Here is a 25,565-nt window from a genome sequence, read left to right as displayed (position 1 = left end):
CAGCAGTACATCATAATATGATACTGTATCGATTTATCGGCACAAACAAAAACAAAAAAATCTGCACATGCGCTTCGCTTCACCTCTTTGCCCTGATCCCTACCAATGTTGAGACCAAACCTATGTGCTGGAACAGCAAGGTGCATAGGCGCCATTGTCCCGCAGCTCCGCACGTTAGAAACAAACTCACACCAAGACTATCAGAGGCCAGACCTTGGCACGACATTTTATTATTATTTTGTATGTAACCTTTATTTAATGTGAAGGTTCATTTTCAATTAGAGGTAATTCATATGGTGCTTAATTCATTTATATACACTGTGCTTCATTCATATACAGCGCTAAAAACAGCTAACCTGCATTGTTTGGCGGGCGCACGTTAGCTTTTAAAACGGTGAGCTGAACCCGCATTGTATGGTGAGTGCGCCTGCTAGCCGGTAACAATGGACTAGTGAACAAGGCACTGGCAAGCCTTTTCACAATTACTCTCTCCAAACCTGTGTATTCCAGATGCGGAGGCCAGTGAGAAGATTCAGGAGATGGGCATTCTCCCCCTGCTACCCATGCTGTTGGACCCCCAGTCCTCCTGCACCCCCAAAGTAGCCAACATCATAGCCGAGGTGGCCAAAAATGGTGAGGATCCTCCTGGAACATCCAACGCTTTTGGTTCCTCCACTTGTCAGTATATATCATTATTTACTTCCAACTTTGCTTTGTTTTGTGTGTGTTTGCATTTTTGTTTTGAAGTTATTTTGTGCAACAAAGTATATCATCTCCATTGTGTTTCATTCAGGAAAGTTCCAAGATTTGCTTAATGTCATCAATTTAAATTGTATTGATGTGAACCCACCATCCAGCTATGTATTTGTTTTTGTATGCTGATCATCTGATTGTTGGGCTATGTCCAAATGATTTCACAGGTCATCTGTGTGTATTAGTTATATATATATATATATATATATATATATATATATATATATATATATATATATACATACATGCATGCATGCATGCATACATGCATACATACGTGTGTGTGTATATATATATATGCACACAATTATATATATATAATTGTATTTTTCTCTGTCATGTTAGTCAATTCTCCTTTCCATAATCAGATGCTGGCTTTTCCCGCTTTATTAGCAGCAGATGGTGTAGGGCACCCTGGGGCAGGGCACCCTGACAGAGGGACCCATGAAAGGACTGTTTTGTTTGCTATGGAGGATATTTTTGTGCAATTGAGAGTAACTGCTAACATGTCAAGCCTCTCGATTTTTTCAGCCCGTAGTGATGCTAAACATCCGCAAAGCTGGATGCTAGACATTGCAATTGGTTAGCCATGCTCGTCTGGCAATATGCATCAGTCTGTGGGTTTTAACAGGCGGAATAATGTAAACGAATGAAAGTTTAAGATAATAAATGGGCTTTTATCAGCTTGCAAGGCAGCAGCTATTGATCACATACTGCTGCTTTGTTAGCCTTGGCACCAATCCTCTGGCATTTATCTGTCACTGCCACTTCGGAAATGTCTATGCCCAGTTGGGCTGCGCAATTTTGACACGTGATTATTAAGAGCGATTAACAGAGATTGCATTTCTGTGGTGCCACCTTCATATAAAAACAAGATGTTTAAGGTGCTGAAAGGATCACTCTACACTGTGTGCACCAGGCCTTCTGAAACAGATGTCTGCACTAAAATCAGCATGAAAGTCTATTCATAATAATTATGAACATGAACGACCTGACGCAGGGTTCTGCCTTTTGAATTGTGCGGTTTTAATGTTTTTACAGTTATTAACAGCAGTTACAGGAGTTGAGGGAATAGCAGTGACTTGCATGAGAGCGAAGGGAGGGAGAGAGAAGGTGTGTGTGTGTGTGTGTGTGTGTGCGTGTGCGTGTGCGTGTGAGAGAGGATGAGAGGAGAGGGCGGCTCTAAAACTGGAGTTGGCTAGTTGGCCTAATCTGCAGTACCCTGCCTCCCAGGTACTAGGGATGCTACGGTAAGGATTTTTTTCCGCTGGTTAATAAACTCATTACAACACTGGTATTACCGGTAACACAAGACATTTTTATGTGTCTGCTCTGCCCGCAAAAACGTCTAATTGGCAATATTTTGAATTTAATCCCAATGATAATAGGGAACCTAATAACACTAATACGGTAAACTGTAAACTCGAGAGAGCCTTCATTCTCTCCACTCTTGTCATGTCATGAGTGGAACCTGACACCGTTGCTCTGTGTTGCGAGCATGCGGCCCACTCTGGCTGTGCGCACAGAGTGAGAGAGAGAGAGAGGGGAGGGAGCAGATACTTTCAGTTATATTCGTAGCATCCATTGTCACTAAGTACAACACGCTTAGTATTTTACAAATTAGTATTTTTTTTAATTTGATGAACGTGGGCGCTGATACACTAAAATGAACTAAATGGGTTTTTAAAAAGCAAGACGACAGTGGGCAAGTAATGCAGCAGTGTATGACCTGTGTATGCCCAGAAACTAGTGACATCTGTGTCTTGCCCAAACACCAGTGCTATCTTGGTCTTGACTTTGATCAGGACTGTGCACATGACATCATATATATATATGCCCACAAAGCAGTCAATACAGGCTTAACTTGGTTCTATTCATCATGAACTCTAAAATCCACAAGCTACGAGGGCCCCAGACAAATAATCGTTACCTATGGTGTAGGCTATGGTGATTTGCTGCGACTACCATTAGGGGTGGGAGACAAGTTTCCCTCCACTTGTTTGACTACTTGAGCAGAGGTTGGTGGTGTGCTTTGCCATGGAATTTCTGTTCTTCTCTCCTCCAGAGTTCATGCGGAGCCACTGCGTGGAGTCGGGCCTCATCCCCCCACTGGTGCAGCTGTTGAGCTCCTCTGACCAGGAAGTGCTGCTCCAGACCGGCAGAGCCCTGGGAAACATATGCTATGACAGCCGTAAGTAAACCACCTCTTATCGGTGGATACTCTAGGTTTTCAGACAAGGACAAAGGCCTCTAAACCAGTGTTTAGGCTTGACCAATATTAACTAGGCTTTCATGTTCCGTTTTATGATATTGGAAGTTGTTCATTTCAGGAGTTTTTTGATTTGTGTTATTTCTGGGTCTGCTGTGCCTGTGTAACGAAGATCGGAAGGATGTAGCTCTTTCTTCTAACTTGTCTCCCAAGTCCCTACTAACCATACCCCCAAAAAAGTAACCAAAGAAGACTGTAAATGCATTTCATTACATTACAGTCATTTAGCAGACGCAAATTTCACTCAAACACCTTTTCTGAACAGCAATGCAAAAACTCATTGTCAGCCAGATATTTAAAAAGAAAAACCTTGGTCTACAGTTTACAACTCACAGTTGCACGAGGGGGGGGGGGGGGATCCTGGGCAGCAGTCCGGTTGGACTATAGGACCAGGGGCAGGTGGATGTCCCAGTTCCACTGGTGTTGGCTGGTGAGGATGAAGAGCTGAGGTCTTAAAGCATCAAATCAACTCGTGTGTTGAGTAATTTGTAGATTATACTTATAGTTTGTTTTCTGGCTTACAGGTAAGAATGGAGGCTAACTGAGAAGTGGGAGGGAGGGCACAGCGGGTAGACATCTGAGTTCAAGGTACAAAATCCTGGATCTGCAAGTACTTGTACAGTAGAAGTATGATCTGGGAATATCATATTTCTGTACTAGCTGTTCGAAGGATACAAAAAGACTGTCAAGATAAGAGATCAGACGGTGAGATAATACCCCTTCTAGACCAGGCATCAAAAGCCTTATCCATCAATGATGGGATGAATGTAATTTTTTGCAATTTGCAAAGGGGAAAAGATCTTCTGAGCTGATTCCAGATTTTGATTGAGTGTAAGATAACTGGGTTAGAAGTAAAGCTAGAGACAGGCTGTGTGAATCGAATCAAATCAAATCAAATCAAACTTTATTTGGATACCACATTTCATACACTGAGGCAACAATGCGCTTTACAGAGAGCAATGTAGGTCCTACCCCTACATATACCAGAGGGAAGCAAAAAAAACAGTTCATCCAGGGCCCAGAAAAGTGAGCTGTAAAAATTCTCCCCTGACCCTTCTCAATGAGACGATCGAGCATGTTCCTGGAAAATGTTTGTCTATTGGCACTTACATAGCAATAAACATGGGCTTCTTCGTTGTATGGGTAGGCTGGTTTTGTCCTCTCCCCGCAGGCTAGGGGCCAAGGGGCTACCCTTGTACCACCCTGAGCCTGGGTGAAGGGGTCACCCGGGCTATCCAGGCAGACCTCCAGGAGCCACGTCACCGTTTCTTCAGTCCACGCATTCCGTCAGGTGTCCAATATATCGGACAGTCCTGGATGACGTGGTCTGTAGTTCGTTCGTCGGCGCCACACTCGGACACAGGATGCCATCTGTGCATCAATGAGCGGAATACCTCTGATGAAGGCTTGACGCTGAAGTTTACATTATTGTCCAATAAATTGGAAATAGGCAGTGAGTGCCGCGGTTCTTCTGCTTTTTAGATAACGCAAAAAATTAATTCACTTGTTATCCGGAATCGGCAGTAAAGGCTTGGCTTAATACTTAATTTTGATTAGTAAATTAGCGGTCTGTTTGCATATTGTAGGCCGATTGTAGAGTGGAAAAAGTTTGAGAATAATTTTAATTTTACGAGTTTTCAGAGTAGCTTAACGTTAGGCTTAATAGGCTACGAGCTGGGCAGTGCATCCACATTAAAGGCTGTGTTTTTCGATTTCGATAACTTGGTTGTGGGTTATTCAATCTAATGGTAAGTAATGCATCCAACCACACATCAGCTTTTAAAGATTCCCAAGAAATTCCCATCCCTATTGGTCACCATGACAGTTGCGGAGCAACTTCCTAACCTCAGTGAACGCCGCCTTGGCGGCACAAGTAGTATAGTGCGGAAAGATAGCAATTGTCTCTTTGTTGACCCAAAGTCGACACAGTTTGGCCACAATGCCGCTGTGGTTTCCCATCCCGTAACCTAGGAGCCAGGCATCTATGAGAACGGTCCACATGCACGTCGGACTTCTCTCAACTGCTTCGTACTGATGTAGTAGAGCTTGAACTATTCCCTCGGAATCCTGATGTTGCATCTCCTCATTCTTCCCTCCAGGTCCTCACATTTCTCTGTCACCTCTGCCGTCAAGTCGGTCACCGTAGTCTGTAAAGGTGCCACCTCGTCTGACCACATTGATACAGTAGCTCACCTTCCACCTTCTTGATTGTAACCTTCATTTGGTTGATCTCAGAATGGATTGCTGCCGTATTATTCTTTATTTCCACTTTTACTGCTTGAAGCTCACTTTTAAGAAAGTCTACATCTTCGGCAAGTGCATTTTTCAGCTCTGATTTTATCACAGCCAAGATGTCCACTTCTAGTGAGAGAAGGATACGTTTCTGATTTCAAGGTTTCAGGGGCCATCGCTGGGTAGGGGCGGGTACTTTGGATCCAGGGGAGACAGTGGAACTCGAGGTCGGGGCGGATGTTGGTCTAGTGCTGGATGTGTATTTATATTTACATAGATTTGCTGTCATCAACCCGCATACATTAACGTCTAACTTAAGGAATATGTTTGGAACAGATTTCCCAATGTTTCCTAACACAAAGTGTTGGCGAGAGCTCAAACTGAACACGTCCTACTTAATTGCCAGCTCAGAAGCGCCCCCTTGAAATGTAATTGTTTTTTGGAGCACCATTTCAGTATCCGTTGATTCCTAGGTGCATTCCGGCTTTGAATCCATGCATCCGGATGCAACCTCACTTTAGACCCACCTTAGACAGGATCTAATAGGCAAAGTGAATGGCCCCAAACTAGCTGAAACCAGTCATCATCCAGCCGCAGTTCTTTGAAAAGACTGTGGAACTCTCCATTTCCGTTGTTTGCAGAATGGGATGAACCCACATGGATCGGCATCTCAGTTTCCGCAAAGCATAACAGCTAGCTAACTAAAGCCAGGTTTAACACAGTTTGAAAGCTAGCAAAAAAATCACTCAAAACGACTCTGCCACAGCACGTCATCTTTTCCATGCTACTCCACCCCCGAAATTCACACAAGCCAATCAAACCACAGAGGGCACATGAATCAAGCGATTCCATCGCTGCATAGTGGACGTGGCCGATAGGAGGAAAAAGATCAAAATGCACCAGTGCACAACAGGAATTGTTTTCTGATTCTTTTTTTTCCTGATGCATAGATTATCATCTTGGGATGACTCAAATTGCTCCTCTTTTTTATTGTTATGCCTTGTCATTATCCATTATGATATTATCATAACATTTATTAATTTGTGATTGTTTTTGTTTCCTGCTTTCTTAATGTTTTTTTCTTTCTTTGTGTTGATTTCCTTTCAGGTGGTGTGTGACATGGTTGACCTCTTTGTTTTGCAGATGAGGGCAGGAGTGCAGTTGACCTGGCGGGAGGGACTCAGATAGTAGCTGAACACATTAAGTCCCTCTCCCAAAATACAGAGCCGGCCAATGGGAAACTCTTGACTGTCTTTTGTGGCATGCTGGTGAACTATAGCAATGATAATGGTAATGACCACCCCCCAGAAGAAGAAATTAACCAAACACCAAAAAGATGTATTTAGCTAAGAATTAATCTGCTTTGGGTACTATTTTTAATGTAATTTTCATTTAAGTTTTACATTGAAATGTAAGCAGTCTTACTTTTTTTTTTTTTTTAATAACTGCCTTGAAAATGCATGTTTATCATAGTTTTTAGCAGAGGCCCATAGACCTCCATTATATAGGGGGTGCGCGCACAGAGGAAAAAAGAGCTAGCTTACTACTGCACGGATCGGTTAAATGTTGGTGTGTACAGATCGGTTTCATTGAGGACAAAGCGACATTTGAGCAAAACTTGCTATGACAGCGGCGTTCCCCTTTAAGTAATTACAGTACTATGTAACAGCAGTAATACCTCTAGAACTGCTATGCAAGTACATGGTGTAGTGTTATGTTAGTACAAAGGTGGAGCAAGGTATGGGGAAGGTAGGTTGTCCAGGGGTAAGTGGATATTAACATTATTTGTAACACAAAACTGCCACTTCAACTTACCCTTGAGAGCCTTCTCTCCCCCATAGTTTTTACACTTGTGTAATGACCTAAAACGCTAAATTGTTTAAATACATAACAGTTCCAAAGTAATTACCGTGTTATGTAGCTACCATAGCACTTGATGTACACTTAAGGTAAAGTGGTACCAAAGTCTTATTTCTGTAGTAGAAGAGTAGTGTTCCTTAGAGTACATTGTGTCTAGTTTGTTGATCATTATCCTACTAAGGGAATTTCCATGTTTCTTTTGATTGTTTTGTGTTAAACAGCTTTATTGTGGGTGGAGGCTCAGTATCCCTGCTTATTAGCCAGTGTTTGCCCATAGCCCTCTCCCCATTTAGCTTCTGTGATGTCTCCACAAACCTCCCAGGTGACGGCAACAGGGTGATGATTTTGGCCACTTGCACATTGATCTGTTCATTCACCAGGCAGGATTAATGGTGTATAAGATTGCATTCCTAGTAATTCACCCCCCATCGCCCCCTTGTTTGTGTTTTCACCCTATGCTTTAATTAATTAATAACTGATGTATGGCCAATGTTCTATTACTTATTTCTCCTCTTTCAAGATGCCAATTGCTTTTAAGTTCTAATGCTTCTCTTGCAATACAGTACATCCAATTAAAGGTCAATTATTTAATTTTTTGTCCCTGAGGATACAAAGAATGAGGGATTGTAAATTTAAAATGTATCTTTAAGGAGACCGCCTTTAAAACACCTCTCTCTCCCCGAACCAGGACTAAATGGAATCAAGCAAAAGGCCCCAATCTAATATGCTGTAGAAAATCCTACATTAGTATCAGTAGTATATTTTGTTTATGGTTTAACTCTATGGTATATGAAGTTACATTGTTCTTAGTACTAATATGTGACCTGTAAAGCTTAGTCTGCCTAGTCTCTTATGGACTATAAAGACTGCGACCATAGAAGCACTTCTATCTGGGTCGAACATGTCAGGTAATGGGAGGCGAGCCTGCACAGCACCAGCCAGAGAGAGAGCATTTGATCCTGCGCAAATTAGTTTCTTTGAACGCCAGCAGCCTGCTCCTAGCAGCTGGCTGTTCACAAACTGTCACCTTAGCAAATGATATCTCCTCTAATATCGATAAAGGCTCCTCTTTTAAACAATAAATAAATAAGACACCTTTTTTTGGTTTGTTTTGCAGGTATCATGAACATAATTTATATAAATGGGCACAATCCGTTAAAAAACTAATTAGTTGTTTGATGCTCACTCTTTCATGTGGACTTTGGTTTAATTTAATTGGTGGATAATTGTTGTGAAAACCATGGAGTTCAAGCTGAAATTGACATTCTTATAGGTTAAGCGGCAATCTTATTTTGCATGACAAACATGGCAAATGGCAATTATAACTGTTAATCAGTTCATTCAACAAAATATCCTGTGCAAAATCCTAATTTCTGTGCCAATATTATTTGTCAATCTTTTTTTCAAATCATAATTATCTCGTAATCGGAGTCTCCCCTCTACTGTCACTCACCCCCCTGTCCTTTCATCACATCTCTTCAACCATCTTTGTTGATATTTGTTGTCCTCTACCTCTTGTCCTCTACTGCTTCCTTCCTTCCACTTCGTTCCCACCTCTACCTGGACATGGAATAGTATCTGTCTTTTAAAACTAAACCAATGCTTTCTTCCTTTCTCCTCTTTAGGTGCTTGTAGTTGCTCTTTCAGGTCTCACTACTGCTATCAGGGAAATACACTGTGCATTGTACCATGTAATTAGTATTGGCTTGCATATGGCCTGATTTAGCCCAGTTTCATATCTAGAAAATGAGGGCAGATTTGTGTCACAGATTTCACCTACTCATTTTAAAAACTGCTTTTTCACCCTGTATTGCTCTTGGGCTGTTAAAACATGGAGTAACACTTGAAGGGGTGTGCATAAGACTGACATGACACATGACATAACCAAGACATGACACATGAAGGAATCTTATGGTATGGTAATGTTAGTGCATGCTTGTGTTTGTGCGTAGATCATCATGCATTCGTACGAATGCAACCACGGTAAATTTTAACTTGCATATATATGCAATATGCAACCATTTTGGTCACAGTCTTGAGCCCTGTTGTGAGCATGATTCTAGGCACACCGCTTAGTGTCATGACAGTGTCGTGTCAGTCTTTTGTACACCCCTTCAAATAAAATGTCACCAAACATGGTTTTATATCCTCCATTTATACTTTCACCATAATAGAAGTGTAATCCAGCTGACAAGTAAACAACTCTAATCAAATCAAAGACATAAGCCTGCCCACCTCTTGCTCTCCAGATTCATAGTTTACCCCCTTTTTAAAATATCCTTACTAGTATAGGGCTCCTGAACTTTATTGGGCAGTGCTGTTGACCATCACTTTTGTTCTTTCCCTTTTCTTTCCCTCTCCAGACTCTTTGCAGGCTCAACTTATCAACATGGGTGTGATTCCCACCCTGGTGAAGCTGCTGGGGGTCCACTCCCACAACACAGCCCTGACTGAGATGTGCCTCATTGCCTTCGGGAACCTAGCTGAGCTCGGTGGGTTCAGCTCAGCCACTGGTCCTGGCCTATACGTTTTTTTTCCTGTTTGAATACTCAGGGGCGTCTGTTCTATACTCTGTAATCTCTGATGAGCGGACATTCGACCATATGGTCACCAAAAATGGAGAATAGTCATTCATTTTTACTAAACTTTGGATAGTGTCTGAGATTTACACCGCTGTAGGCTTATATAGTTTTGTAGTAGTTATCCAGCAGTTACCTACTGTACACCGTAGGCTACTCAGTAGTGAGTAGCAGTTCGGATGTGCAGATCGAGCAGGTGGTTTCTCGCAGATGATAGCGGCTGGTAGGCTGCAGGCTATGGCTGATAACGGTGATGTTAGGTCGGCTCACAGACTAGACAGGGCGGTAACCCTTGTGAAGGTAGTATAAATGAAGGAGTCCACTGTAACAGGCACGCCACTTCTTATGGGAGCTGCACTGAGTTCAAAAGATGTGCCTGGCTGTGATCAGGATTCCTTAGTGCTACTGTAGTTAAAGAAAATGTTGCTGGATAGCAAAACTTGCCGACTTAACTTAGCTAGTTGTTGGCTTTGAGTATTTGCAAACCCTTTATAGTGTAGCAGCATTAAATAACAAAATACTGTATCTCTAGCTCTTAGAATATTAAATGCAAAGCACAAAGCTTGTTCGGTTATTATTATTATAGACCACCAAGACTGCATGGTTAGGGCTTGGACAATCATTTATTTACATTTTAGGCAAGCCTTGACTCAGGCTGTTTACACATCTTTCTCTCACCCGCATTCATCAGGATATAGTAGGTCGTCAGAAAAACACTGTTACAGCAGTTTGCCAGATGTGCGCAGCATCACTTACTTTGAAAAAAAGAAAATGGGAAGAAATTGCCGCCATGTGGCATGCAGAACTTTAAATGAGAGATCTGTGTATTTTAAGTTTAGTGCGCTGCTAAAGCCTAATTTGATCATTGCGGTACTCATTTTCAACAGTGAATCCAAGTACTGAAGATATTCCAGTCATTGTCATTCTTGCCTGTCCCGTCTCGCTGCAGAGTCCAGCAAGGAGCAGTTTGCCTCAACAAACATCGCAGAGGAGCTGGTGCGTCTGTTCCAGAAGCAGTCCGAACACGAGAAAAAGGAGATGATCTTCGAGGTCCTAGCCCCTCTGGCTGAGAACGGTATGGAGAGGGAGGTGGGCAGAGAGGGTAGCACTTTACAATAAAGCAACATTTGTAAAGGACCTATAAAGGGTTTATAATTACATTATGAATGGTTATTGAAACATTTGCAAATGCATTATGAATTTATATATATATACACATACCAGTGGTGTTTTCTCCTGTATGCCAAGGGAAGCCATGGGTTCCCCAAATACCCAAAAGGGTAACACTTTACAATAAGGTAACATTTGTAAAGGATCTATAAATGGTTTATAATTATTCATGGTATTTAATCGTTTTAAATGGATTATGAACCATGTATAAACCGTGAGTAAATTGCTTATTACCAAAGCAGAACAAATTCTATAATACCACTATTATAGAATACTGCTACTGTTTCAGCAGTCTCTAACGATAGAATTGGCTAATTTAAGCAAGAATATGAGCAATCAAAGCAATGTCGGCTAAGTTGTCAATGTAAATTGGGTTTTAATTAAGTCAATAAGAGACAGCTCGATGCCTCAAGATCTAGATGCAAACGTTAATCAGTGTTTAGACCAGTTATAAGGATTTCTGACAACTTTTCTTCAATCTTTTTTTTTGTTTTGCTGAACAAGGTTCAGGATATCAGTAATTCTGTAACAGGGATGACAAACCAGACCACAGGATAGCCACACCCCTTTTAGCACATATTTCCAGCTGGTCAAACACATCTTGGTGAATCCTCCAGCCCTCCTGTCCTTCCCTTATCCTCCTACCCTCTATACCTCCTCTTACCCATTCTCCCTTCCTTTCCTCACTTTTCCTCTCCAGCCTGTATATCTAGGTGCTGCCTTCAATATTGCTTGTTGGGGAGTTGCAGTTGCAGCATGCGCCCCGGGCTGATGTAACAGTTGGTTGGAGGGCGCATTCGAAATAAAAATAACATAACATAACATGGCTGTGCACATTTTAGCTGAGTGTGAGAGGTTGTGCCACTTTATATACCATGAATATACCGCTCATCCGGAAAGTATTTGTATCCCTTCACTTTTACTACATTTTGTTATGTTACAGCCTTATTCCAAAATAGATTAAATTCATTTTTTTCTCAAACTTCTACACACCATACCCACAATGACAAAGTGAAAAACGTTTTGGGGGATTTTTTGCAAATTTATTAAAAATAAAACTCAAATATTTGCATATGTATTCACAGTCTTTATACAATACTTTGTTGAAGCACCTTTGGCAGCAATTATTACAGCCTCAAGTCTTCTTGAGTATGATGCTACAAGCTTGGCACACCTGTTTTTGGGCAGTTTCTCCCATTCTTCTTTGCAGATCCTCTCAAGCTCCATCAGGTTGGATGGGGAGCATCAGTGCACAGCCATTTTCAGATCTCTCCAGAGATGTCAATCTGGTTCAAGTCTGGGCTCTGGTTGGGACACTCAAGGACATTCAAAGAAGCTTGTCCTGAAGCCACTCCTTTGTTATCTTGGCTGTGTGCTTAGGGTTGTTGTCCTGTTGGAAGGTGAACCCGCATTGCTGCATTCATCTTACCCTCAATCCTGACTGGTCTCCTAGTTTCTGCTGCTGAAAAATATCTCCATCTGTGCCTTGATACAATCCTGTCTCAGAGGTCTACAGACAATTGCTTTGACTTCATGGCTTGGTTTGTGCTCTGACATGCAGGGTTAACTGTGCGATCTTATATACAGGTGTGGGCTTTTCCAAATCATATCCAATCAATTTTATTTATTTATTTTTAATTTTGGACTCCAATCAAGTTGTAGAAACATCTCAAGGATGATCAGTGGAAACAGGATGCACCTGAGCTCAATTCTGAGTGTCACAGCAAAAGTTATGAATACTTGTACTCTGCATGTGATATTTTTATTTTTTTTATTTTTAAAACGAATTCTAAATTCTAAACGTTTTTTTTACTTTGTCATTATGGGGTATTGTCTGTAGAATTTTGAGGAAAAAAAATAATAAAATAATCAATTTTGGAATAAGGCTGTAACAAACTACAATGTTTCTTATTTAACAACTCTTTAACTAGTTTAATAACGAACAACTTTTATTCATGTGCTTGGGCATCTGTGCCCTATTAACTGCCCAGTTGTGAGAAGCAGGCATCCATTTGCAGAAGCCTTTCATCCGCAGAAGTCAGCTGCTCTTTTGAAAACATGTCAGCTGTTTTTAGGAAATAAAATAGCATGCTGGGAATAGCGAATGGTGTGTGTGTAGGTTACTTTGCGTACATGTGCACGCATACACACTTTTGTTATCATCATAGCGGGCACACTGGGTTCTCTTCTGCTGTCTTAATGTTCTACTTAATTACACTCCAGAGAAAAGTCTCTCTCACTCCCAAGTTGTCATCCTTCAGTGTTTACATCCTGAATGCACAACTACATTTGGCAAAATGTACCGAATGTCAAAATGAATTCGGTAGTAATTTAAATCATGAATTTGCAGTTTTGAATCGGCCGTTTACCATTCAACATTCTGTCTTGAACAGTCTTCCCACCCACCGTACGTGCCTGCTATGTAGGTTATCGTCAGTTTACACAGCTGCTTGTCAGATTGAGAAGCACATTTTGTGTGAGATCACATGTATTGTAAAGAGCCTGGGGCTGTGCTGTGTTGTCCTAGGATGTGAGGTCATCCTAATACTGCTCTGTTTCCCTCAACCCTACTCAACCCCTACTCCTTATCTCCCCTCACTCCATTTCCTCCCCTCTCTGGCTCTGGCTGTAATTTTGTCCGTCTGCTTTTCTCTTCCCCCCCCCTCTATCCTCATGTGCGCACACGTGAACCCGATTTCTTTCTCTCACACACCCTTACATTCACTTTCTCTGATTATCCCTCTATCCACCCCCCCCACACACACACAAACACGTTCGGCCCATCAGATGTGATTAAGCTGCAGCTGGTGGAGGCCGGGCTGGTGGAGTGCCTGCTGGATGTGGTGGCTCACACGGTGGACGGGGAGCGAGAGGAGGACGTGGCGCAGCTCAAGACCGCCTCTGACCTGATGGTGCTCCTGTTGCTCGGAGGTACACGCGCGTCCGCACGTACACATGCACAAAGGCAATTAGCATATCTTTTTTCACGCGCCCACATACACGAATGAGAAGTTATGGGATGTAGCGCTATCAGATATAAGTCCGTCTTGATGAAAAGGGGTGTGGTTGGATTTTTACATTTTCTTTATTGTCCCCCGCTCGATGAAATTGGGTGGAAGAGACTTTAGATCGTCCACTGTTTGTTTGTTTGTTTGCTTGTACATTTGTTCGTTCCTCCATCATGCGTGTACCAAAGGAACCTGTCATTGGTGGGGGACAACATGTTTACTGTGTGTGTGTGCATGTGCGTGGGTATGTACATGGATGTGTTCATGTGATTTGTACGTGAGTGTGCGTGGAGTGAACTTGGATCTCTTAGTCTTAGATTGATACTGTATATCGCCTCGTATCACCATTGTCTGGTGTGCGTGTGTGTGTGTGTGTGTGTGTGTGTTGTAAGTTCTGTTGTGATGCATCAGTGACAGGGTCTCTCCCCGTGTCATTGGCAGATGAGTCCATGCAGAAGCTGTTTGAGGGGGGCAAGGGCAGCGTGTTCCAGAGGGTGCTGTCCTGGGTGCCGTCCTCTAATCACCAGCTACAGCTGGCAGGAGCGCTGGCCATTGCAAACTTTGCACGCAACGGTGAGCAATGAGCATACACACCACATTGGTTCTGGAATGAGCCAGGTGTTATAGGTACCGTAATGTAAAAGCCTTCATTGCAGGTTGCCGTATCCACTAAAACAACAAGAACCCCTTTAAAAGGGGGACCTTTGGATTATTGGGGGGGGGGGAAATTGTGCACGTGGTAGATGTGTAACACAGAATCTGTTGGGTTAAAAGTTGACACGCACTCCTCAGTTAAACTGACTCTTTCCGTTCATCACTCCTCCAGTTCATGACTCATTTTCCGTGGGCTCAAATTGCTTGTATGAGTAGGCCATGGCCTACTCCACAACTTACTAGTTGAGACACCAAAACGCCAGATTAAATTTTGATGTTGATATAAACGTGTTTGTGCAAAGCCACATCCATTGCGCTTTCAGTGTTTTTTCCATTGACGTTTTCACATGACTATGGCATGTTGATGCGCTCGTTGAAACTTGGCCCCAGTATCGCTGCTTGCAGCAGATTCTGATTATTCCACCCCTGTAATGGACACACCTTCATTGTGCCACCATGATCGCGCCAGATGTGTTAAAGCACATCACTCCACAGCGGCAACGTCGCAGATGGAACCAATCACTCTATACCGGCAACACTGCCGATGGAACCGATCACTCTATACCGGCAACGCCGCCGATGGAACCGATCACTATACCGGCAACGCCGCCGATGGAACCGATCACTATACCGGCAACGCCGCCAATGGAACCGATCACTCTATACCGGCAACGTCGCAGATGGAACCGATCACTCTATACCGGCAACACCGCAGATGGAACCGATCACTCTATACCGGCAACGCCGCCAATGGAACCGATCACTCTATACCAGCAACGCAGCAGATGGAACGAATCACTATACCGGCAACGCCGCAGAAGGAACCAATCACTATACTGGCAACGCTGCAGATGGAACCGATTCCAAATGGCTTTTCCCTAAAGAACACTACCGCTGAGTGTGCAGGATGCAGCATGCCAGACATCCTCAGTTACTCCATTACCATTACTTTACCATTACATTAATACCATTCAGCATGACACAGCATGCCCCCCCCCACACACACCCACACTGTCAGCAATTTCTTTTTCCCAAACTGACCCCATAAATTTGACTTGTCAAATGAATGAGGCTGAATGGAAGGAAGGGAGGAACTGTTAAAGAGTGTGAGAGCAGAAATGGGGCAGACTGACTAAAAGTAGCCTACTGATGATATCCCAGTTCCGCTCATGACCTAGAGTAGCTGTAAATAGTGATGTGCAGATAATAAAAAGGCTAAGCTATAGAAGATATATATATATATATATATTTCTGATATACACTTCGATATGTATGCAATATCAAATGTAATGCATGTTTGCCCCCCCAGATGGGAACTGCATCCACATGGTGGACACCGGCATCGTCCAGAAGCTTCTGGAGCTGCTGGACAGACACGTGGAGGAGGGCAACGTCACTGTTCAGCACGCCGCGCTCAGCGCCCTCCGCAACCTGGCCATCCCAGGTGAGCCCTGCCCTGCGGAGAGGAAGAGTTCTGTGTTTAAGCGGCGATTTGGAGACTGACCACGATTGAATACTCATCCTTCCTTCCTCCCTTCCTCGAGGTAAAGGGGAAGCAAAGGAGGCAGGAAGGAAGAAGCATTGTAGGGCATTCTGAACTGACAAAGACCAGATGTTCCGTTTTGAATTTGGTGTTCTCACTGTTTACCCACAACCATTGCCATTGCTTGCGACATGTGAAGGTGACACTTGGATGGAGTTTTAAAACAGGTTTCCTTCTCCACAGTGGTGAACAAGTCCAAGATGCTGTCTGCCGGTGTGTCAAATGTTGTCTTGAAGTTCCTCCCATCAGAGATGCCACCTGTCCAGTTCAAGTTGCTGGGGACGTTACGCATGCTCATCGACACACAAGGTAGAGCACTTACTCATTTTGAAGCAAGGAAAGGCAAAGGAAGTAGTTACCTCTGCCCAGGGATGAAATCCCGGAGGAGAGGTTATGTTTTCGGTGCTGCGTGTTTGTTTGTGATGTTCTTAACCTCAACCGTTATACCCTACCAGTACCTCAGTCGGTCCACTGCAGTCAATCGTGCAAACTAGCTAGGACACACTGTTAGCTCCTAGCTAGGTAAAGCATGATGGGAAGGATTGATTCAGCTAGCTAGCTACCTAGCTATTTTGTGGGTATTGGGACCAAAATAATTGAATCATGGCATGATGGTGAAGATCAACTGCATTGTATGACCTAGTTATGCTCATAACTAGCTAGCACTAGATTACTGCTGTTATCGGTCCTGTCATATGTAACTATCTAGCTTAATCATGGCATGATGGCGAAGATCACCTGCTTAGAATTAGATAGTTACGCTTGTACTAGCTAGATTACTGCTGTCAGTCCTGTCATAGCCAGTTAATTAGCTGAGACACATCGGAGTGAAAGCAGAGCCAGGGAGCACCCGTTCAGCAGACCCCAGCTGTGTCAAACCCAGCCACTTATAACAACGGTGATGCACTACCAGTATATTTTGGGCATTTCTCGCCTCTAAAGCACCATTTCCACCGCATAGCACCTGCTCAACTTGATTGAACTCTTTTCACTGCGCTTTCCACAGCAAATAATATCCCCCTAAATGTAACTGGTCGTCATTACATCATATAGAGGGGTTTATGAATATAGAAGGGTCTAGTCTGGTTCTGGGTCTGGTCCGGTTTTTGTTCTGAGTCTGGTCTGGGTCTGGGTCTAACAATTCTCTCTGACCAATCAGCGGTCTGCAGTGTTTACATGAGCTCGCTACAGCTCACTTGGGACCTCGCCACAGCTCACATGCTGCCTCGACAGAGCAGGTACCAAAAAAGTAATGGCTCACCTCGCCTCTACTCACCTTTTTTTTTTTTTTTTACAGTGGAAAGCCTCAAAAAGCAAGTTGAGTAGAGTTGAATAGGTACTTTTTGGTGCGGTGGAAATGGGGCATAAGTAACGGTACTCTGATGGCCCTGCACACGCTAAATGCATCATATGCTACATGCTCAGTGCCCTTAAAGATAATTTGGTTTCTTTGGGAGGAGAGGCCCCAGATTGGGAACAGCCTAGGTCCCTAGAGAGCTAGTCTGTGTAAGGTGTGTCTCCTGCCTACACTGCTAACATAATTCACACAAAACATTTGGAGGGAGAAGAAATTAGAATTGAACATAAACACTCTTCTCCTGTGGAATTGAGTGTGGTGGTGCCAAGCTCAAGACCGCCAAAATAAAAAATAAAATAGGGAGGATTTCTATACCAAAGCGGGAGGTCTGGGGGTCGTCGTCTTTGCATTCAACCTGAGGCCAACCCTGGCATATTCTGCCTCTACTCTGTTCAAGAGCTCCTGTGCCTGCTCCACAAGGTTGGACATCAGACAGATGCCATCTGCATAGTCTAAGTCTGCCAGGACTACAACTGCATAGTCTAAGTCTGCCAGGACTACAGCGGGGTTTCTTCTAGACTTCCTAGGTGTTATTATGAAGCCTGCCCACTGATGGCTTTTCTAAGCATGTAGTCCAGGGCTACAATGAAGAGGAAGGGGGAAAGAGTGTCCCCCTGTAGCACTCCTGCTAGGATGTCGAACTCCTCACTGTTGCCATCCGGGGTTACCACTCTGGCTCTTGTGCCCCTGTACCTGGCCTCTATGGCTCGGAGTAGGTTAGGAGGGACCCCATAGGCCTTAAGGATTTTCACCATCACGCCTCTGTGTATTGAGTCAAATGCTTTTTTGTTGTCAGGCTTTACAATGCTAGTTAAGGACTGTGGGGCGCCCTACTCTGGCCGTGTTGGGCTTAAAGCCCTCATCCGCCCTTGCTCCACACCTCCAGATGGTATATGGTGCGGAGCCAGGCGCGAGCAGCACCTGTGGTTTTTGTTCGGAGTGACCTTCTCCTAGATGGGTTCCCTACCATGGCTATGAGCCCCATCTGCTCATGCTATTTGCCCATAGCTGGGACAGTGATTGGCAGGAGCCAGGGCGTGTCCACACACGGGTTGGCCTGCGCACCTTGCTTCTGGGGCCCACTGTTGCTCCGAGATCCCCTACAGTTTTGTCTGGGACCGCGAGGTACCCAGTTACCATGTGTGGCCGTGGGGAGGCACTGTAGGAGTGTCTTGGCGGTGGAGTGGCTTTGTACCGGCAGAAGGAGACTTACGCACTCGGCTCCTCTATTCACCCTCAGGAAGGCTAGCCAGCGGCGGTAGCTGAAAGTCAAGTCAAATTGTATTTATAAAGCACATTTAAAAACGACTGTGGTCGAGCCAAAGTGCTGTACACAAAATACAATAAACATTAAAAGCACAAAGTACAATAACAGCAACAGTACAGAAATAAAAACACAGAATACCAGGGTGTCGTGATCAACTACAGTTGAAGGCCTGGGAGAACAAATGGGTTTTTAAGAGAGATTTAAAAGACCCTAGGGTCTGAGCCGATCTGATGTGGATGGGTAGACCATTCCAGAGCCGAGGGCCAGCGGCTGCAAAGGCTCGGTCTCCCCTCGTCTTCGAAAGCAGAGTGGCAAGCAGAAGCAGCATGCACTAACTACAAGCACTACTACCACAGATCTACTGCACTACGCATCACACAATCTTGCACAGTAATGCACACACTAGTAGGCTTATATTTTAATATTTTTTCAGGTGAGAAAGTAACCATGTAGATTGCCAGTATGTAGTCAGTTTCTAATTATATGCCGCGAGTTCCCTATCTGTCAGAGTCTGAGCCTGTTTGGTCCACTTCAGAGTTCACTTGCATCAAACACCATGTTTTGCACTTGACTGAAGCACATATTCTCCTGCGAATATGCAGTATTATTGTTTTAGTGATTATTCTATGCGCAATCGTCCAAACAGAATCAAGTATTTCAGAGAGCCATGTAATAAACATGTTTAATATGACCAGAACAAATGATTAAGATGATGAAATGCTTTCACTTTTTGACCTACAGTATGCACACATTATGCCAGTTTTGACAAGGTTCCACCACTTGTACTTTCTTGGACTTTTGGTATTTTAAACTGGAAGGTTTAATGAGCAACAAAAACAACATCTGTTGCAATTAGTCCTGGGCTCACAGATTGCTTAGCCTGAATTCTGCAGTGATAATAGTTGCCGTATGTGCTTCTGTCGCATCTCTCCAGCGGACGCTGCTGACCAGCTGGGGTCCAATGGGAAGCTGGTGGAGAGGCTGGTGGAGTGGTGCGAAGCGAAGGACCACGCCGGCGTGATGGGAGAGTCTAACCGGCTTCTCTCTGCCCTCATCCGTCATAGCAAATCAAAGGTCAGAGGCTGACTGCCAGAGCGACACAATTCGCCATTGCAAAAACATACTGCCAATACACCAAAACCTGTATGCCATATACTGTGAATTAGGAAGCCTATGCACAGTACAGTATAGTCTTCACTGATAAACGTGCATGCACATACTGTACGCATTCACCATAGCTCCCTATCACTTTTCATCATTTTGATCATACAAATATGATCATTTGATAATATGAATATAGAGTATGTATTCATTGCCTCCTCTCTGATTGCCTTAATTTGCTTGCTTCAATGGAAAAAGGTTGTCTTGGATATTTACAGTTCGCACAAAGAGTAGCCTATTATCAAAACCATGTTGCTGTAACCCTACCTCATGCTCAGAATCAACAGTTGTGTGTGAGTCATGTTGCAAGCCAATTCTCTTAAATAGTAGTGTCTGAGACTTGTGCCAAAAGCACAGTCAGAGATGCTGACCTCAGAATTTTCCTCCGCCTGGAAGAGAATGACTCAGCAGAGCAGCACACCAATGTCCCATCTCTGTCTAGATTAATCAGATTTGATGCTGGGGGGGTCCTCTAAACACCATTTGTCTTTTTGGGCTTCAGGATGTTGTCCGAACTGTCATCCAGGGAGGCGGAGTCAAGCACTTAGTAACCATGGCAACTAGCGAGCACATGATCATGCAGAACGAAGCGCTCGTGGCTCTGGGCCTCATTGCAGCGCTGGATCTGGGTAAGGGGTCAAATGAAGATGTATTGCATGCATAACAAAACCGACTTCATATAACTTGTTTATGAATAAAGCAATCTGGCACTACAGTATATCATTTTGGGCAGTTTGAAGGCTTTTTTTCCCTTGTAAATGGCCAAGGACGTCCTTGATGATTAGGCTCATTTCTTACATGTCCCCAATATTATACTGTTCAGCCAGATTGTTTGTCAAAGCCTTTACTGCAATACTGTATTATCCCCTGAAAAAATGTCAGATTAAATCCATGCACATTATCCATCACAGCAAACACTTTCCATCCAGTAGCGCAGCAGACCAAACACAGAGGTTGTCCATTACAGAGGCAGACAGTATGAGTCAATAATGTCTGCAGCCCTTTAGCGCAGCAAGCTTAGGACATACTGTACTGGTTTTAAAGGAAACGGAAATTATAATTGTTTGTAATTTGTTTTAAATGAATGAATGAACTAAACGAAAAGGGCAGTTATTAAACCCATGAAACATTTTATGAGAACAAATTAGCCTATAGGCTACAATGGCTATCAATATGAATGGCTAACATAATTATAACGGCTATCCAGTGCCGGCTATATTTGGTGCATGCGTAGGCTAGCTAGGTCTTGACGCGTACCGCAGGCTAAATGAATGAATGTCCAAACGTTACCTTTTGCGTTTTGTCCATTTAATTACACCGGTGAAAGGGTACATATTACATCCGTGCAAAGTATATTAGTTAGGTAGCCTAAAACCACTTTACTGCCACACTATCTGTTTGCCTTGGCTATGGTCAAAAACTGTTTTTTCCCCGGCATGCACACCTGGCTCAATTACCCATAAGTGTTAAATAGCCTATCATACCCAGGGTTCAACTGCGCCCCCTGCTGCCCTCAAGTGGTACACTGTAACACACAATATAACCCAACATTTGGCTCTTACAATACTGTAAAGCAATGGCGGAACTAGTGGCAAAATATCCTGAGCCTTCAGGAGCTGGTCTCACTGGATGCCTTTAAAATGCTTTTAAATTCTATGGAATCAAGCACATCTGGCTGCAGATGTTTTGAATGAGGATTAATGAATCTGTAAATTGTACGTTGTTTTCTTTTGTTTTAATTGTTATATCTTTGAAACCCTGTAACTGTGCTGCTGTCTGTCTTTTATAAGAGATTTTTAATCGCAATGAGACCCCTTTTCTTGGTCAAATTAAGTTTAAAGGGGTGTGCTATTTTGGACATTTAGCCCTATTCGTGGTCTGTCTACCATGAACCTGAAACTTCGAGACCATCATTTCACTGATCATTCCAGTATTGAGCTAGCTGCAGATGTGTTCGAAAAACTATGATGGTGTTTTCCGAGAAGGGAAGCACAGGGTGTAATGTTAAGTCTCTGTATGCTCTCCTGTGAAATGTATCACAATCCGAATGTTTTTACAAGTTTGGCATGGCTTGGACATGAGCATTCACCTGGCACTTGTTTTCACTGTTCCCACGGAGGACTATGTGCAAGTCATGCCAAACCTATAAATATTTGAGTATCTTTCTTTCCTCGTGTATGCTCCCCATGTTATTATCCATGATAGTAACATTTTTGTGATATGTCCAAAAGTATACATTTTTATCCTCTAAAAAAATCAAATAAATTAGAAAGTATGCTTTGATCGTATAGAATATAAATAATGATTTAAAATTTCAGTCTGACTACTAGAATGCTGTGGCATGCACGCTTTTCAACAGTCTTAAAATATTATTTAATTAATTCAGCTTGACAAAGTGCCAATCGAAAGAATGCACAGCAATATTTTAAAAATATTTTATGTAGTGTATTCCTTATATAGATATTACGTGTCCAGTGTTCTTGTCTGATAGTTTAGTGCTATGTAGCCTAGTTTATTTTCTGCTAGTTTGGCTGATTGACTTTTTGTTATAGTGGGAAAATGTAAAAAATCTAAATGCTGACATGCCCTTATACGTTTGGCAGACTTTGTGAGACCTCACATTAAAGAGTCAAAAATGTCCCTAGCAAATACTGTAAGTTGGATCACTCCATAGCAATTGCATATATTCAGCTTGTGTGCTGTGAGCTAGTCAAAATTGTCTTTTTTCATAGTGTCTCGGGGTACGTAAGTTTATCCACATCACTTATTCTACTTTATACAGTATTCTTTTTTTTCTTTTTCTTTTTTAAATCTGGCACGAAAAGTATGAAAAGAGTATTGTGGTTTCACCCTAATAGTGAATGTGTTGTGGTTTCACCCTAATAGTAAATGTGTTGTGGTTTCACAGTCGGGGCTGAGAAGGACTTTGTGGGGGCCAGCCTGGTGCAGGTGCTTCACAAACTGCTGTCAGACGAGAGAAGCGCACCGGAGATAAAGTACAACTCCATGATCCTCATCTGCGCAGTCATGGGGTCAGGTAAGGCCTTCTGCTATGTCAGATAAACAAACGCATTGAGAAAACAAGTACTGTACACATGTAAACATGTGGTCTCCCACCCATTATGCATGTTCCCTTGTGGTATCAAGCCCCCTGCTTCTCAATAGGCGTTTTTATACAGAGATCCCACTATATTGCCCTATAGAAGACCCCTCCATTTGTTGGGCTTTGTTTATAATGAACCAAAGAAAGACAGCATAATGTGTGGTTTTATATAGCATGCCGACAATCTGGAATCGAGAGACATGACCCTTGGACACAACATTCACTAGTTTTTAAACAAGTCCATGCACCTGTATGATCAAAAGTCCTATAATGGATGTTCAAATACAGACATATCTAGCGCTACTAATGTCACATCATGTGTATCAATGATTGACCAAAGTAAGCTCTCTACAAACCATGGTAGAGTGAATAAGAGTACAATAACGTTTCCATCTAGTGGGCAAACAAGTCCATGCACCAGTCCTATAATGAATATTGAAATACAGACATATCTAGCTCTACTAAACACCTGAAGCTCTACTCTCTGCGGATGTAGAAAGTACATGGTTTCCTGAGTAAACTTGTCTGAGACTATACTGAGACACCAAGCAAAGTTTTTGATGTAAAAATGTAAATGTACTTGTCAATGTAAAAATGCATTGGAAAGGCGCCCCTTTTGTGGTGGGTTCTGTTACTACGGGGGTACTGACAGACTCACTCACTCACTCACTCACTCACACTCACTCACACTCACTCACTCACTCACTCACTCACTCACTCACTCACTCACTCACTCACGACGTGAAACCGGCTAACCTCCCCTTGGTGGGTGACAATGAAGCAATTAGTCTATACTTGTGGTTTTACTTGCTGGTTCCTGTAGTGTATAACTGCATTTAGTAGTGTGGTGAATGTTGAAGAAAAATATGATCATCAGAATACGTCATGGATAAAGATGAATACATTATGTCCGATGTGGAAAAAGTACAAACGCCCTAATCATCCAATGCAAAATGTGTCGAGTTTCCTGCTGTGAAGCTGATGGTTCTCTCTGTCTGCCTCTCCTCTCTTCGTCTGCCTCCCTCAGAGCCGCTCCATAAAGAGCTGCAGGCTCTGCCGTTCATCGACGTGGTCTCCAAGCTGCGGTCACACGAAAACAAAACGGTGTCCCACCAAGCGTCACTCACAGAGCAGAGGCTAACGGCACAGAGCTAAATGACTGTACACACCCACTCCCTTGCACACACACTCACCTTACCCTACCCAAAGGCCTGTCTCACGACCAACCTTAACCCCCTTACTTTCTGAAACTACCCCCAATTACGTGTGACCCATTGTCATGTGCCAAGGTCTCCCTGTCTTAGTCAACAGCCAGCTGGTCAAGCTACCGGCCAACTTCCCGCATCCCCCTTTCCTCGACCCCGTCACCAGTCCACTAGCGCATGCATACTCCCGCTAGCAGCTCCGATGAGAAACACTAGGCAGCGTAGACAGCCTTCCGCAATAGATAAACAAAGAGAAAACACTCTTTTAAGACCATAGCTGTGATAACCACCCACCATAACTCATTGAAAAGTGAAAAATGCATCCAAGAAAAAAAAAAAAAACGTAAAAAAAAACACAGAAAATGGAGAGGTTAAAAATACTTTAAAATAAAAAGCAGCCATGCATTCATAAACGTGTCCAGATATGTCCCATGTAGCTTGAATTACCAGCCGGTTTGAAAACGTGCATGTTTTAGTCAAGTTAATGATGATGTATCAGTGTTCATTTTAATCTTCTCACATTCCCTGTGAACCCCCGTCAGTCCTACAGACTTCCCCATCCCCACTGTACTTCACACGTTTTTGTACTTGACTTGGCATCTGAAAGTTGAAGACGTTCCCAACTAATCCTCTGAATGTCCCACAAGCCCCTGGTCCCTGACCACCTTAGTGTCAGGTCATGTGTGACAAGGGGTCCATAAGCGGGCACAAGTGTCAGCCCCCTTTCACACATCCCTTTGTGCTGGTATGTGAAAACCTGATCATGAATCCACATTCAACCCTGGTCTTTGTGTGTGTACAGTGAAGCCACCAGCCATATCTGCGTGTGTAAGGATTTGACAAATGGGCAGCCTGGAACAAAGACTGTATATCAAAGGGTGGTGATCCTCAAATATATACAGTACCGGTGAAAGATGTTATAAACACAACTATACAATGACTATCCAGCATCACCCTGTGAGAGTGGGTGGGTACTGGCATCCAGAGAAGATGGCATGGCACTCCTGTTAGTCTATGTTTGGTACTGGCCTCTGGTCTCTCCTCCAGGTGGATCCTCTGCATGTGTGATGGTCTCCCCTTCTCAAGGGTATTTACAACATGCACATCCTAGCATGTCGGATACTGCGTAGACAACATTGTGACTTTAGTCATGTTTTAAACTTGATTTGTTTACTGTTTTTTGTCCACTATTTTTTGTCGAGTATGAATGATTATTTATCAGATTTGTACCCTTACAAAGACACAAGCCAATAATGACGTAACCACAAGTAACTGCATAAAATATTATAAACTTTAATGTTTGTTGTAAATGTCATTAACAAGTTGTACATTTGGAGGATTGTAACTCAACAGATAATTAAAGACGATTGCTGGCGATAATATTTGGTGTGACTTGGTGATTTT

The 25,565-nt window shown here is 43.1% G+C and overlaps 1 protein-coding gene across 1 annotated transcript in view; it reads left to right on the top strand.

Annotated features, from left to right (window-relative positions):
- Positions 1-25,432, top strand: part of rap1gds1 (RAP1, GTP-GDP dissociation stimulator 1) — a 31,396-nt gene extending 5,964 nt beyond the window's left edge. Inside the window, exons 3-15 of the mRNA XM_084451693.1 lie at positions 511-633; positions 2,819-2,944; positions 6,398-6,544; positions 9,478-9,606; positions 10,643-10,768; positions 13,651-13,794; positions 14,313-14,444; positions 15,835-15,969; positions 16,252-16,377; positions 19,627-19,766; positions 20,356-20,482; positions 22,762-22,890; positions 23,984-25,432. Coding sequence (XP_084307819.1) covers positions 511-633; positions 2,819-2,944; positions 6,398-6,544; positions 9,478-9,606; positions 10,643-10,768; positions 13,651-13,794; positions 14,313-14,444; positions 15,835-15,969; positions 16,252-16,377; positions 19,627-19,766; positions 20,356-20,482; positions 22,762-22,890; positions 23,984-24,111 — 1,712 coding nt within the window. The 3' untranslated portion in view covers positions 24,112-25,432. The remainder of the gene's footprint in view (positions 1-510; positions 634-2,818; positions 2,945-6,397; positions 6,545-9,477; positions 9,607-10,642; positions 10,769-13,650; positions 13,795-14,312; positions 14,445-15,834; positions 15,970-16,251; positions 16,378-19,626; positions 19,767-20,355; positions 20,483-22,761; positions 22,891-23,983) is intronic.
- The last annotated feature ends 133 nt before the right edge of the window (positions 25,433-25,565 follow it).

The sequence above is a fragment of the Borostomias antarcticus genome (assembly GCF_949987555.1).
Source record: "Borostomias antarcticus genome assembly, chromosome: 17".
In the NCBI taxonomy this organism is placed as follows: Eukaryota; Metazoa; Chordata; class Actinopteri; order Stomiiformes; family Stomiidae; genus Borostomias; species Borostomias antarcticus.
Note: the sequence above shows the minus strand (reverse complement) of the source record. Positions and strands in the feature narration are given on the sequence as shown.